Source organism: Emydura macquarii, unplaced genomic scaffold, assembly GCF_026122565.2.
Source record: "Emydura macquarii macquarii isolate MOO-44397 ecotype Brisbane River unplaced genomic scaffold, CSIRO-AGI_Emac_v2 contig_1253, whole genome shotgun sequence".
NCBI lineage: Eukaryota > Metazoa > Chordata > Testudines > Chelidae > Emydura > Emydura macquarii.
Window position 1 is genome coordinate 1,885,443 of NW_027131390.1, and position 15,157 is coordinate 1,900,599.

Consider the following 15,157-nt stretch of genomic DNA (forward strand, 5'->3'; position numbering starts at 1 on the left):
GCAAACAATGTGACAGTGGGGTAGTTCTGGTTCAGTGGCAGACTTCTTCCTTCCTTGGCCTTGCAGAATCTCCACTACAGGTTGTCTGTAAGGATGATTACAAACTAGTGCACTCTCTAGATAACCCAGAAAAGCAAGCCTCTACAATGCGGACACCTCGTGTCTGTGGTTAATAATAAGTATATTCATCAATGAAGGGATTAGTGTACCTGTGGGACGCCCAATTTTTTACAAGCATCAAGAAAGTTTTCAACATTTCTTCTGCACTTTGCCATACTGAGTTTAGGCTGTAAAGATAGGATGTTAGATCTTTGTTACGCATTTATAAAAGGACTTTATCATTATGATGCAAATTCATTAACAGTTGTATTAGAACAGAAACTAAGTTACAAAACTAATTTTATAAAGACTTGGTTACATAACAGACTGCTAAAATAGTAAGCCTTAATATAGCACCGAATACTTGTTTACTGCATCCTGAAAGAAAATGAAAATTGATAATATAACCATTTAATATGGTGAAGACCATTCACCATTTCCTAGTCTTGAATTTCCACAGTTTGCTTTTACTTCAGATGGAATAAACTGGACTCACCACTGCTGGTGATGGTACATGAATACTTGCAACAGAACGGGGCCTTATGTGATTGGCTAAATGGCAAAGAACCACCCCATCCATCAATGCTGCTCCAATGTCATCTGGCAAAATGACTTTTAACCTCGATTCAAGATTCTGCAAAGTAGAAGACGTGTCCACAGTAAAGATATTGTCACTATCTAGGAAATGTTGGTTTAATTTAAAATCCAATAATCCATACATTTAAAAATGGCAACACTAAGCCTAAACTGTTACGTTTCTGGGTACAAATACACTTTGTATAACTAACCTGCTTTTCCTCAGCTCAGTTTTAATGATGTGACTAGGTTCATAGATATATATATATTTTTTCCTTCTACTCTGAGGGTAACATCCACATAGACACACACACAAATGGCTGGAGTGGAGGCATATTTGGGAGAGTGGGGTGTCACCCATACGACAAGTGATAATGGAGTGGTGAGGGTTAGTATTACTACACTTGTGTAACAAAGGAGTTGGAGGAAGTAGGAAGGGCTTTTCACCACCCAGGCTTCAAGCCTTCAAGGATAGAGGCGGGAAGAACACTAGAAAACACATTTTAGGAGCAGTGCTCCTCCTAAACCGCTTAACTGGGCATGTGCAATTGCTACTAGAGCAGGAGGTGGAGCTGCTGTTAGGGTATTAACTATGATACGGATTCAGTGTTTAACTGAAATCTCTGTACATCATGTCTCCTTTAGACAGTGTGCAGCCTCCGATGACATGCAGCTGGAATCTGAGGACGAATTAAAAATATAACAAATGCAACATCAAGAACAACTGACTGCTCTAAGTTTCTGTTTTGTCTAACCACTATTTAGTAGCTGCATGAAAGAGAGTTAAACGTTTTGTTTTTAATTAAGAATGTAACTTACAAAATGATTTTCAGAATAGAGCCATACAGTAAAACATTTCTTCAAAACACTGAAATACAGATCCAACGGGGCATTACCCACACTCTTTTCTGCTAAGGTCCTACCCCCAAAGCATGGTTGATGATTCAGTGATGATGATTCGAAACCCGGGGCCAACTCTTTAGGTACACACCAGATTGCACAGCTCACTAGTCAAGAAATGGGCACTATTCTCCTTACACCATGATAGAGTAGCATTTGGTTTTCAAGGGCCAAACGTGGCCCAGACTGACATGGTGTAGGGGAATCCCAACTCATCCATTCTTGTGCAGCCCCATTGCCATCCTTCTGTTACACTGGCAGGAGAGATCTGTTACATACAAACTCCTCAGGTGGAGTTACAACACTGCAGTTATCACCCTTGCACCATTGTGGGCAATCCCTGCGCCATGTAGACAGGTTTTACAACACCAGGCCATTGGTGGTGGGAATGGTGCAAAGAAAAGTAAGCGCACTGCACACAAGGGTATGGCCCCTCCAGCTTGAGCCTAAACAGCAAGTCAAGGGCACGTACATTGCGAAGCTGTTTTATTTGTTCCCTTTCTTCCCTTAAATGCTCCATCTTCCTTCTCATTGTAAATCCAGGGTCCACTGCCCCACAGTCCTGGCGAGAGGAACGGCTGAAAGCTGTGATAAAACAAACATAGTGGTCAATATTTGAAACAACATCATTATGGAGAAAAATCCATCAGTGAAGACAAAAGAGCAGATCACACTTATTGAAACACTGAGCAGAACAAGTATGTTTAAATGCTGTACAGTGATTACAACAACATAGGGCTCAACGTGCAGTCTTTAGAGGTTACATTTTCAAAGGGAAGCTCTTTGGCTCTTCCTTCAAACCTCGGCATTTGTGCCTGGAAATCAGGCAGGTAGCTTGGATATCAGTGTGCAAATCTGTCTGGGTACACAATTATGCTTTTATTTTTGCAAGGGTATCCTATACTCATTTTTGAACATTTATTCTTACAGCTTTTAACTGCAGCCCAAGATAAAAGTGTTGTGGAAGGAACTCCCTGAATTTATTTATAACCATAAATTATTAAAATAAATATTTAAAACTAGGTCACAGGAGAAATTTTCTGAAACCACAAGTTCGAGTATGAAATTTGTTATTGACCAAAGCGTCATAATGCTGCTCTGCTGCAATGGAAAGAACCTTGCTAAACATTCTAGTTTGCGTTGGTTTATCACTCTCCACTTCCAAAACCCTTGCGGGTGACTATTTTATTATTTGATTATCCTCACATTTGCAAACACCAGTATGTCTGCAGTATTAAACATGGAAGAATTTCCATAATATTTTGAAAAATTGTAACTTATTCACTTTTGAAAAGCATATGTTTAAAATTTAATTATTGTGAAAACACATTGAAAGAAGTTTTTAGGGTTTTTTTTTGGGGGGGGGGGGGGTTGTCTTAGAAGGAAAGCTTCTAGACATCCCCAATAATGGGCATTTTATGTGACTTTTCCTAATCCGAAAACTGTTCCTGTACATTTTATGACATGCATGCTACACATAAAAAACATACATTCTCATCTTAACCAAAGAGTCTCTGGGAAATACCTAAAGAATAAACTTCTAAAAGGTGGAATTCCTTTTATAATACACTTGTCATTAGAGAGTGAACTTTCCAGAGATACCATAAATGACTAGCTGCAGGATGCATTCTGGTACTGAATGCTTACAAGCTAGTATTAACAAGGAATAAATCTGTTTAGACAGAAGCAGGTTGGCCTCAATCCATACTGTAGAGAGGTAATGCAAGCTTTTCCTAATGATCTCAAACTTCCAGATGTTCATATGAAATTCATTTTTTGGCCATGGTGGCATTTCTCAATAAGATAGTTAATATATAACATGCATATGACTTATGCAAACCTCAGAAACATAGCACTAGCTAAAAATATTTGCAGCTTCGCTTCCTAGACTTCCGAGAATTAAGGGCCACTTTAAATAATGCCATCTTACACAATCCTTTTCAGGGAATTAGCAGCTGTCCGGAAATAGCAAGGACATGGCAGCCTAAATGTGGTAAGCCTAATGATTTTTGGAAAACTCTGAAACCCCATGTTATTTCAATGGACGATAGCCTGTCGCTCTGTGAAATGCTCATCCATTGACTGCCAATCGCAGGTCCGCATTGTTTGCCCCCTGCAGGGGGAGGGTGGCCGAAGATGCGAAAGAGAAACTGATGTCGCGACTCAGTGTGCACGTTAGGGACGTGGCAGTTATGAGCTTGCCGGAGCAGTTGGCCATGCTCTTCAACTGTTTGCCACAGGTCAACTGTGGGCGCTGTACTGTGCAGTAGCCTCTCCCCCCTTCCGCTTCCTCCAAGGAGTCCTGATATCACACCTCTCTTATCCTTATCTTCAGCCCCAACGTGGGAAGCAAGATTTGACGTGACATATTGCACTGGAGAACAGCATCTTACCTGACCTAGGTTTGAGACCAAACGGACCATGAGAGTTACCATCCGTCCTTTCATAATCCTGTCAAAGAGAGATCACATATCACATTTTCTGCAATTTTCTATTTCTAATGAAATTTAAAAAAAATTAGTTTTCATACACTAAACTTTTTGTTTCCATGACAACAATGTTCACTTTGATCCTATTTACAGAACAGGAGAACCTGCTTTAACTTCACTGAAAAGCTGTAATAGCAGGAAAGCCATTATAATAAGATAGCAGCAAACGAAGCCACACCATCCACAGATGAGAGAAAGACACAGGCTTTTTCTAGGCACAAAAAGGCTGGGATTGATTTAACTAAATCTATACAGAAGCCAATGTTAGTTTACTTGGTGCCACTTGTATGTGCAGACAAGGCCGGAACAACTTAAAGAACAATGGGAAATGACAGCATTCGTGGGTAACCATGGAATGAGCTGCTCGCAGGTAGACAGCCACTATTCTAAGTCTGTCTCTCCCCGGCTGTGACAGTACAGACCAGGGCTTGGTGTGGACAACCTTCTGCAGCTCAAGTGGGGGGAAAATAGGCCCAGGAGGGATTATCTTTCCGTTTTTAAGAAATTACTTTCAGGAGAATGGGAAATGAGAAGGGAAACTCCAAGTCCTCAGTCCACTGATGTGCTTGGGACCCCTTCCCAGCCCTCAGACCCCTCCACTATACATACACAGGTGACTCTTTCCTTCCTTCCACACACTCATGATCCCTATTTGACAGTGGGTGGAAACCTTCAGCTTCACTAGGTGTCTTTTCTTTTTGGGTCAATCCTGTAATGCAGCTGACAGCCAGGGAAATATCATGGTGAGGCCATAAAATTTTTCCTTTCTGACCCTCAAGCAGCCAGAGAATCACATTGCCAGGGTAAAACATGCATAGTAAAGCAGTCATGACCATGGGGATGAAATCCCTTGAACTAGACAGAGGGGCCTTTTAAAACTCTGGCTTCTCTATGGACTCGTAACTTGTTTTTAAAACTCTCTGAAATGCTACACATGTAGGTAGCCTGGATCCAATCTCTGTTCAATATGGCAGCTTTGATTTCTCTCTTCTAAGTAGCTATTTTCATCAGCCAGAATAAGAGGCAGAAAACCAATGTTGCCTTCTTACACATCAACATTTTTATAAAAAATCAGAAAGAGAGAAAGAAATTTGATGGTAGTGGAGGCAGGAAAAGTTAAGGAAGTTAACAGGAAACCTGATCTTGATTCCTACTTGTTTCTGCTTTTAAATTATTGCACAAGTGCCTAATATTTCAACTCCTCTTTCAAAGCAAAATGATTTGGCTAAGAGTTACATGTTTTTTAAAAGTGAACCACAATGAAAAAAAATTAGCATACACAGAAAACATTCTCGGAAAGAAAAAAAACAGAACAGAAACTTGTACCTCATATGATACAGGAGACTGTGGAGACACATTAGTATTAGCACTGTCTTGCTAAAAAGAATTCAAAGAGATGAAATTATAAAATGAAAATTATGATTTTGAATAGGTATGATATGAAATTATGAAAATGTATACACAAGACACATGCAACATTTTTTCAAGTGTCAAGCAAAGTGGTAGTGATTAAATAAAAAAATGGCAAATCAACTAAACACATACATACAACAGCAATGATTTGACATAAAGGGTTTTTCCTGTTGTAAAACATTTTAACTAACACCTCAATACAAGGGAAAATGCTTAAGTCTAATATTCATTACATACATTTCAATTGAATATATTTCATTTTCAAGTTAATGTTATAAAGTACAGTCCTGTCATTGAGTTGTAAAATGAACTCGGAGCACACTTTTGGCTATACATATTATTTCAGTTATCTAAAAGATCGGTACTAGTTACTGCAGTTTTCCTTTAAAGATGGTCACAAAAATAGAATGTAAGTTGCCACGGGATCTTTCTTTAAGATCCAGTTTTCTTCTATGCTATAAAACAATTTTTCTCAAGATTTTAGCTTTAGATGCATCTACTAATGCATACTTGAATAATTATAGCAGTTGAACTGGTAACTGCTATAACAATCCAAAAAGTTGCTGCGTGTGCTTCCATATTGTTAAAAGACAAAAAAAGATAAAAGACGACTATTTCAGCAACCCTGAGCATGCAAATGGAAAGGTAACTGACAAAATTATTATGGTTTACCAGTGGTTTTGCTTTAAATCTTTCCAACAAGAAATGAAAGATAAAACAAAAATTACAGGAAAAAATGAATTTCAAAAATAACATTAATTCTTTAGCTACTATATTCCAGATTTTCAAATGCTAAGCATCAGTGCATTTGGTATTAGCATTTCATGCTGATGGACACTAGAAATAATATGGTGTAAAAAGCACAAGACGTTTGTATACCAGTGCGAGGAGCCTGATATAAAAGCAAAGGTGGTGGAGTAGCGTTGTATATCAATGATGAGGTAGACTGTAAAGAAATTAGAAGTGATGGAATTGATAAGACAGTCTGTCTGGGTAAAAATCACATTGGGGAAGAAAGCTACTAGAACTTCCCCTGGGATAGTGCTTGGGGTGTGCTACAGACCACCGGGATCTGATCTGGACATGGATAGAGACCTCTTTAAGGCTTTTAATGAAGTAAATACTACTGGGAACTGTGTGATTAAGGAAGACTAACTTCCCAGATATAGATTGGAGGACAAGTGCTAGTAGTAATAATAGGGCCCAGATTTACTGGACGTGATAGCTGACAGATTCCTTCACCAAATAGTTACTAAACCAACCAAAGGGGATACCATTTTAGATTTGGTATTGGTGAGTAGTGAGGACCTCATAGAAGAACTGGTTGGTTCGAGAGACCATGAGCTAATTCAGTTCAAACTAAATGGAAGGATAAACAAAAATAGATCTGTGACTAGGGTCTTTGACTTCCAAAGGGATAACTTTAAATAATTAAGGGAATTAGTTTGAGAAGTGGACTGGACTGAAGAACTCATGGATCTAAAGGTGGAGGAGGCTTGGAATTAGTTCCTGCAGCTTTGACTTGAAGTATCTGAAGCCTGCATCCCAAGGAAGGGGAAAAATTCATAAGCAAAAGTTGTAGACCAAGCTGGATGAGTAAGCATCTCAGACAGGAGATTAAGAGAAAGCAAAATGGGAGGGATCAGCAAGGAAAGCTACTTCTTGGAGGTCAGAACATGTAGGATAAAGTGAGAAAAGCCAAAAGCCAAGTAGAGTTGGACCTTGCAAAGGGAATTAAAACCAATAGTAAAAAGTTCTATAGCCATATAAATAGGAAGAAAACAAAGAAAAGAGTGGGACCACTAATCACTGAGGATAGGGTGGAAGTTAAAATAATCTGGGCATGGCCAAATATCTAAACAAATATTTTGCCTCCATTTTTAATGAGGCTAATGATGAGCTTGGGGATAGTGGTAGGGTGCTGAATGAGGATGTGGAAGTAGAAATTACCACATCCGATGTAGAAGCCAAATTCTAACAGCTTAATGGGACTAAATCGGGGGGCTGGATAATCTCCATCCAAGAATATTAAAGGAACTAGCACATGAAATTGCAAGCACTTTAGCAAAGATTTTTAATGAACCTGTAAACTCAGGGGCTGTACCGTATGACTGGAGAATTGCTAACATAGTTCCTATTTTTTAAAAAGTTAAAAAAAAGTGATCTGGGGAACTACAGGCCTGTTAATTTGACCTCAGTAGTATGCAAGGTCTTGGAAAATTTTTTGAAAGAGAACGTAGTTAAGGATATCAAAGTTAACGGTAATTGGAATAAAATACAACATGGCTTTTCAAAAGGTAGATTGTGCCAGACCAACCTGATATCCTTTTCTGAGAAGATAACAGATTTTTTTAGACAAAGGGAATGCAGTGGATTTAATTTACTGAGATTTCAGTAAGGCATTTGAAATGGTTCCACATGGGGAATTAGTAGTTAAATTGGAAGAGATGGGGATTAATACAAAAATTGAAAGGTGGATAAGGAACTGATTGAAGGGGATACTACAATGGGTCATACTGAAAGGTGAACTGTCAGGCTGGAGGGAGGTTACTAGTGGAATTCTTCAGGGATCGGTCTTGGGACCAATCCTATTTAACCTTTTTATACTGACCTTGGCACAAAAAGTGGGACTGTGCTACTAAAGTTTGCAGATGACACAAAGTTGGGAGGGATTGCCAATACAGAGAAAGACTAGCATATCATAAAGGAAGATCTGAATGACTTTATAAACTGGAGCAATAGAAATAGGATGAAATTTAATAGTGGAAAGTGCAAGGTCATGCATTTAGGGACTAATAACAAGAATTACTGCTATAAGCTGAGGATGCATCAGTTGGAAGTAACAGAGGAGAAGGACCTGGGCGTATTGGTTGATCACAGGATGACTATGAGCCGCCAATGTGATGTGGCCGTGAAAAAAGATAATGCCGTTCTTGGATGCATCAGATGAAGTATTTCCAGTAGAGAGAGGGAGGTGTTAGTACCGTTATACAAGGCGTTGGTGAGACCTCATCTGGAATACTGTGTGCCGTTCTGGTCCCCAATGTTTAAGAAAGATTAATTCAAACTGGAACAGGTGCAGAGAAGGGCTAAAAGGATGATCCATGGAATGGAAAATCTGCCTTATGAGAGGAGACTCAAAGAGCTTGGCTTGTTTAGCCTAACCAAAGGCGGCTGTGGGGAGATACGATTGCTCTCTATAAATATATCAGAGGGATAAATACCAGGGAGGGAGAGGAATTATTTAAATTCAACACCAATGTGGACACAAGAACTAATGGCCATAAACTGGCCATCAGGAAGTTTAGACTTGAAATTAGATGCAGGTTTCTGACCATCAGAGGAATGAGGTTCTGGAATAGCTTTCCAAGGGGAGCATTGGGAGCAAAAAACCTAGCTGGCGTCAAAACTGAGCTTGATAAATTTATGGAAGGGATGGTATGATGGGACAGCCTAGTTTGGCAATTGACTGATCTTTGACTACTGCTGATAGATAGGGGCATGGCCTATAGGAGGGATGTTAGATGAGGTGGGTTAGATGAGGTTATTACAGAGAATTCTTTCTTGGGTGTCTGGCTAGTGAGTCTTGCCCGCATGCTCAGGGTTTAATTGATTGCCATATTTGGGATCGGGAAGGAATTTTCCCCCAGGGCAGATTGGCAAAGGCTCTGGTGGTTTTTCGCCTTCCTCTAGCATGGGGCATGGCTCACTTGCTGGTGGATTCTCTGTACCTTAAAGTCTTTAAACTATGGTTTGAGGACTTTAATGACTCAGTCATAGGTTAGAGGTTTATTACAGGAGTGGGTGGGTGAGGTTCTGTGGCCTGTGTTGTGCAGGAGGTGAGACTAGATGATCATATTGGTCCCTTCTGACCTTAGAGTCTAGGAGTCTAAATATTAAGTCTTTGTGAAATAATCACTTCATGCAAAGTATCTAAGGTTGTGTACAGTATACATATCAGTGTATATATTACCTTTGATCAGTTTAATATCTGAACTATTACCAGTTCAGTACTATGCTGGTACTGAAGTGTACAAATCCCTCACGTTTCATGGTTTCCACCTCATTTGTCTGTATGCAACTGTTCTCTTATCTTAGACTATAAGATCTTTGGTGCATGGACAGTCTTTTTGTTATGTTTGTACAGTGCCTAGCACAATGTGATCCTGGTCCATGACTAGGTTCCTGGGTGCTACAGTAATACAAATAAATAATGAATCTTCTGAAGTATTTTTTACCACCATCATGTCTCACCTCATCATTTTCATTTCCACTTGAACTCTTTCTGGAAGACTTATACTGCAAAACAGAAACAAAATTTAAATTTTATTTTGTTTTATAAACAGGAAACATGGGTTTCACTTGTACCAAAAGGCATCCATGTCAGTCAGATTGCCAGACGGATTGCCAGCATTCACTAATCATTTTTAAATGGTGAAGTGCTCGAGTCTGGGAGTTGTTAGTCTCTAGCCCTGACTGCCACTGACTCCCTGCATAATCCTCAGCAGGTCACATTACTTACCTAGGGTATAGGGCTGCTGCCAAGCTACTTAATGTTGGAAAAGTCATCTGAGGACAAGCAGTGCTACAGAAGTAGAAACAAAAGTTACTCACCTTGGGCAGTAACTGTGGTTCTTTGAGATGCGTGTCCCTATGGGTGCTCCACATCAGGTGCGCATGCACCTCTCGAGCCCCTGATCAGAGATTTTCCACTAGCAGTGTCCATTTGGCCACTCATGCGCTCTATACAACTCTGTGCGACACTCTCAGGGCATACAGGTCAGCATGGGTAAAATGCCCTCAGTTCCTTCTTTACCTGAACATCCAACAAAAACAGTCCGAAGCAGAATGGAAGGTGGATACACATCCCAAAGAACCACAGTTATCGCACAAGCCGAGTAACCTTTTCTACTTCTTTGAGTGGTGTCCTTACGGGTGCGCCACTTCAGGTGACGCTCGAGCAGCATGCTCACCGGAGGAGAGCTTCAGTATCAGGTCCAAGACTGAAGAGAGTAGAGCAGAACCACGTGCTGCATCAGATCTAATGGTGTGGACCAAGACATAGGGTTTAGAGAAGGTATGCACTGAAGCCCATGGAGCAGTTCTGCACATCTCAGACATCGGAATGTTTCTGAGCAGCGCTGTGGAAGTTGTTCGTGATCTGGTAGAGTGCGCTGTAGTCCTCTGGGGAGGCAAAGCACCAGCTGCAGCACAGTAAGCATTCACACATCCAGAGATCTCTCTCAACAGTCTCTGTGAAGAGATCCTGCACCCTTTTGATCTTTCAGTGATGGAGACAAAGTCTAGGTGATTTCCAAAATTGTTTAGTCTTATCCAGCTGAAAGGCCAACGCCCATCGTACAGCTACTGTCAGAAGGGAAGTCTCCTGCTGAGATTTGTGCGCTTTAGGAGAAAGCATCGGTTAAGACTGGTAAAATGGAAATCCAGCAGCACCTCGGGTAAGAACTTTGGATGCAGTCCTTGAAAATATCATAAGTGGGGGTCTGCTATCAAGGCTCCAATTTCTCCAACCTCATGGGCTGATGTGATATCTATTAGAAAGGCCATCTTCACAGATAAGTGAAGGTCACCACAGGTTCAAACGGCGGTCCCATAGGGTATCTCAGTACCCAATTGTGATTCGACGTTGGAGCAGTATCCATAACCGGGGAGTAAAGATTCTCCAGACCCTTAATAAATCTGAAGGATATAAGGTGCACAAAAATAGAAAACCCCTGTAATGGGGAATGAAAAGTTGATAGTGTATTGAGATAAACTTTATTATAGCTAATCAATATGCCAGGTGTAGCCCAATGTTATAACCTCCATGACCCACTTGTCTATTGTAACACTATTGCAAAAGGTTGCAGTTCACAAACTAGAGGCGAGGGAGAAGTCGAGTCCTTGTCCAATCCATCAAAACTGCTGCCTCAATGATGGCAGGGTACAAGTTCAAGGAGGGTGGGAAGGTCTCTTCCTCTGGAATGTGTCTTTTTCTAATAGGTTCGTGGTTCTGTGAAAATCCAAGAACTGAGCCAGGCACAATCTCTGGACAGTTTGAGACCTGCTAAATCTCATCTTGTTTGTAGGGGTGTATATACCTAGATCCCTCAATGTGACCCTGGAGTCCCTTGAGTGTGTGCAGGGACCCATCCATAGTTCTTGAAAAGAGCTTCTGACTATCAAACAGGAGAACCTCAACCTTTTTCTGAACCTCTCTCGGGTATCCAGCCAACTGGAGCCACGATGCCCTATACATAAAAACTACTGTGAAGATGGATCAGCGCAGTGTTTGAAGCATTTTAGGATGCTTGGAGGGAAGTTCTGGCTATAACTGACCCTCCTTAATAATGGCCTAAAGTGTTCTCCTTGTGGTGGGAGACTAAGTTCCTCCTCTTTGGAGCTTTCCCCGAGTCCTCCAAGATCTTCCCCCTTTTAGAAGACCTTAGCTGAAGTTGAAGGGCACTGGATTTGTCTGAAGACAGATGTTTTGTAGGGGGCTCCTGACTTGATTTGGAAGTGGATCGAAGGGCACGCTGTAGCTATGTTGTCCAATATTATCAGAAAGTGCCAGGATAGTATGAATGCCAGGCTTCATATATTGCTCTCAGTTCCAGAAAAGCTATGTGCATTCTGGCTTCCTGAGGCATCTAAGTGTCTTGTGCTGCATGATTCTCCACACATGGGCACCCCCGCCTACCAGGGAGACATCTGCAACGATCATCTTGTTGGGTGTGGGGGAGTAGATAGGAACTTCCTTGCACATGTCTAGGTCCCTCCACCATGTCAGAGAGGCCCTCACCTTGGAGGAATTGTCATAATGGTATTCATGCTGGGCCTGCTTGGTGTATACACTGCTCAGAGCCACGCCTGCAGGCAATAGAGGTGGAGTCAGGCGAAAGACATCACATAAGTACCTGACACCATGTGACCCAGGAGAGCAAGGCATATTTGAACTGATGTTTGAGGGCTGAACGTAACTAGATCAATCAGAGCATCAAGGTGCAAAATCTATCTGTGGGCAGGCAGGTCATTGACCTGATTGGATCCAATGTCACTCCTACAAATTCTATGGTCTGTGTTGGGAGTCGGGAGACTTCCCCATATTTACGCAGATTCCTAGGGACGCTACAAGGTGGAGCAGCAACAATACTGATATTAAGACTTCCAGACGAGACCTGTCAGTCAAAAGCCATTCGTTCAAGTACAGGAAGATGGTGGAGCTGCCTTGTCTGAGTTGTGGTTCCCTGTAGTAGCAGTTTGCTTTCGAAAAGGGTGGGAGCTGTAACTAACCCATATGGAAGCATCCTGTATAGAGAGTGATGGGGGCCCACCTCAAACCTGAGGAATCATCTGTGAGAGGAGTGAATATCCAAATGAAAGTATGCATCTTTCATATCAAGAGCCATGAACCATTCACCTTTTTCTAAGAATGGTATTATTAATAATGGAACTAGCCTCCTTTTTCTTGGGGACTAGGAAATATTTTGATTAGAACCCTTAACCCAGATGCTGAGGGTACCTGCTGTATTTATTGCTCCCTGCCGGAGAAGAGACTGTACCTTTTCAAGGAGGATATCCTCCTAAGAGTGGTCCTTGAAAAGGGATTGGGGAAAAGGGTTTTGAGGGAGGCAAATAGAGAAATTCGATGGTATAGCCAGAGTGGATGATAGACAATGTCATAGCTGCCCAATGGTGAGAAAATTCTGCTAGACGTCCCCTGAAATGGATCTCGGAATCAGGTGGACATGGCATCGATCCTGGTTTGCAGCTCTCTAGCATCATGTCAAAAAGCCTCCTGTTTGGAGAGCAATGTTGGGTAGCTGTGGTGCAGGTTATCTTGGCCTCTGCATTTTCTGTCACTTGCGAGATGGCTTGCAATGGCACTGTATTGCCCACAATAACTGCAGCTTGTAAAAAGGTTCTAGCCACTAGTTTCCTGTCATCAATAAGACCTGGAAACTGAGCCCTGACTTGTCCCTTAAGTCCAGGAAATCAGGAAATTGTATTTGGCACAAAGAGCCTGATAGTTTGAGATTCTAAACCAGGGATTCTCAAACTGGGGGTCGGGACCCCTCAAGGGGTCATGAGGTTATTATTGGGGGGGGGTTGTTTCACGAGCTGTCAGCCCCACACATGCTGGGGCTGCGTCTGTCAGCCCTGCAGGTGGCTGGAGCCCTTCAGAGCTGGGTGGCCAGAGAACAACGGCTGCTAGCTGGATGCTCTGAAGGCAGTACCACCTCCCAACAGCAATGCAGAAGTAAGAGAGGCATAACATGGGGCGTTGGTGTTTGTTTTTTTTTTGGGGAGGGGGGGGGGAGAGGGGAGGGAGGTGTCGTCACAGCCTGAAATATTTTCAAAGGGGGCCCCAGCAAAAAAAAAAAAAGTTTGAGAACCCCTGTTCTAAACTGTAGGCTGGGAGATGTAAATACCTTTCTCCCACATAAGGTCAAAATAGCAGGCCTTATTTGCAGGGATGGCCCTTCAATGTTGTTGTCTAGACTCTTCCATGTCTTCCTGGACCACCAAGGAGTTCGGAGCAGATTGGGTGAACAAGAACTCTGCTCCCTGAGCCAAGACAAAGATACTGCTTCTCTACCCTCTTGGGGATAAAGGCACAGCCAGCCAGTATGCGCCACACAGCCCTTCCCAGTTCTAGTATAGCTTCATTTACCGGGTGAGCAATCCAACCAGAGCCTGCAGATGGAGGATACCCAGGAACTTATGCTGAAGATCCTGGACTGCCTCTAAGGAGATCTGGAGTTGTTCTACCACGCTCCTCAACAGCTCCTGGAACTGTCTATGATTGGAGAGGAGATGGAAAGGTTGGAGTGACCGCCTCATCAAGTGACAAGGACGATATGGTCTCCATGGCACTGGGTACCATCAGTCCCGAGGAGGAAGAATCCATCTGAGTGGTTGAGGCTCTTCCAGGAGATTCTCAATCCCCTGTCTGGGTGAAGGAGGAGCTGGTTCCACTGGTACATCTAACTATCCCAAAGATGAAAAGGTCAGATCCGGCTCCATTGGCAGTGCCATCAAGTCTGTTGAGGGAGGAAACTGCAGCTAGTGGATGAGACAAGGGATAGACTTCTTCCAGAGCCCTGGATTATCGCAGGTGTTTGCATCTCCCTGGTAACACGGGAGATCATGGGACTGGGAGGATGGAGATATCATCTGGAGTGGTATAAATCACATGCACCTTTGAAGGTTGTGTTATTACTCTGTACCACCAGAGTAGGTATAGACTGCAGTTCCTTATGGGACTGTGATGGTACCAATGATAAATGAGTCTCTGACCTTGCAGTTTTCCCACAGTACTGGCACTTCCTGGTCCTTTGTGTCCCAGTGTTTCATTTTAGTTGAGACCACTGTCAACGTTGAAAATGATGTGGAGGCTGGTACTAAAGGAGTCTTGCTCTTCTGAGTCTTTTGAACATGCCCACATAGCTTAGGAAGGCTTAAGTCCTTATGGCTTGGATGTGAAGATTTACCCGACACACAGGGCTGAGGATGGGTCTCTCCTCCTAGAAGGTCTAGGTGAGAATCTGCCTTTATGTTTGAGAGAGTGTCTCTTACTCTCATGCCAAAGAGTCCTCCCCTGTTCCCCTCTCCGCTCCGGAGTCAGACATAGTACTAGGGGGCACACTCCTTGCCGACACTGGATGACGTGCAGGGAG

At 42.3% G+C, this 15,157-nt stretch overlaps 1 protein-coding gene across 5 annotated transcripts in view; it reads right to left on the reverse strand.

Moving 5' to 3' along the window:
* Nucleotides 1-15,157, reverse strand: part of LRCH2 (leucine rich repeats and calponin homology domain containing 2) — a 90,553-nt gene that overhangs the window by 15,372 nt on the left and 60,024 nt on the right. For 3 of the 5 annotated variants that reach the window (XR_010919678.1, XM_067547988.1, XM_067547986.1), the window contains 6 exons: nucleotides 9,732-9,776; nucleotides 5,391-5,441; nucleotides 3,969-4,026; nucleotides 2,048-2,160; nucleotides 596-733; nucleotides 210-287 (listed from right to left, as the gene is read on the reverse strand). Coding sequence is in view for 4 of the 5 variants with exons in the window: in XM_067547988.1 (XP_067404089.1) it covers nucleotides 210-287; nucleotides 596-733; nucleotides 2,048-2,160; nucleotides 3,969-4,026; nucleotides 5,391-5,441; nucleotides 9,732-9,776 (483 nt within the window). In the remaining variant the exon portion in view is untranslated. The remainder of the gene's footprint in view (nucleotides 1-209; nucleotides 288-595; nucleotides 734-2,047; nucleotides 2,161-3,968; nucleotides 4,027-5,390; nucleotides 5,442-9,731; nucleotides 9,777-15,157) is intronic. The other 2 variants (XM_067547989.1, XM_067547987.1) reach the window with 1 other exon arrangement.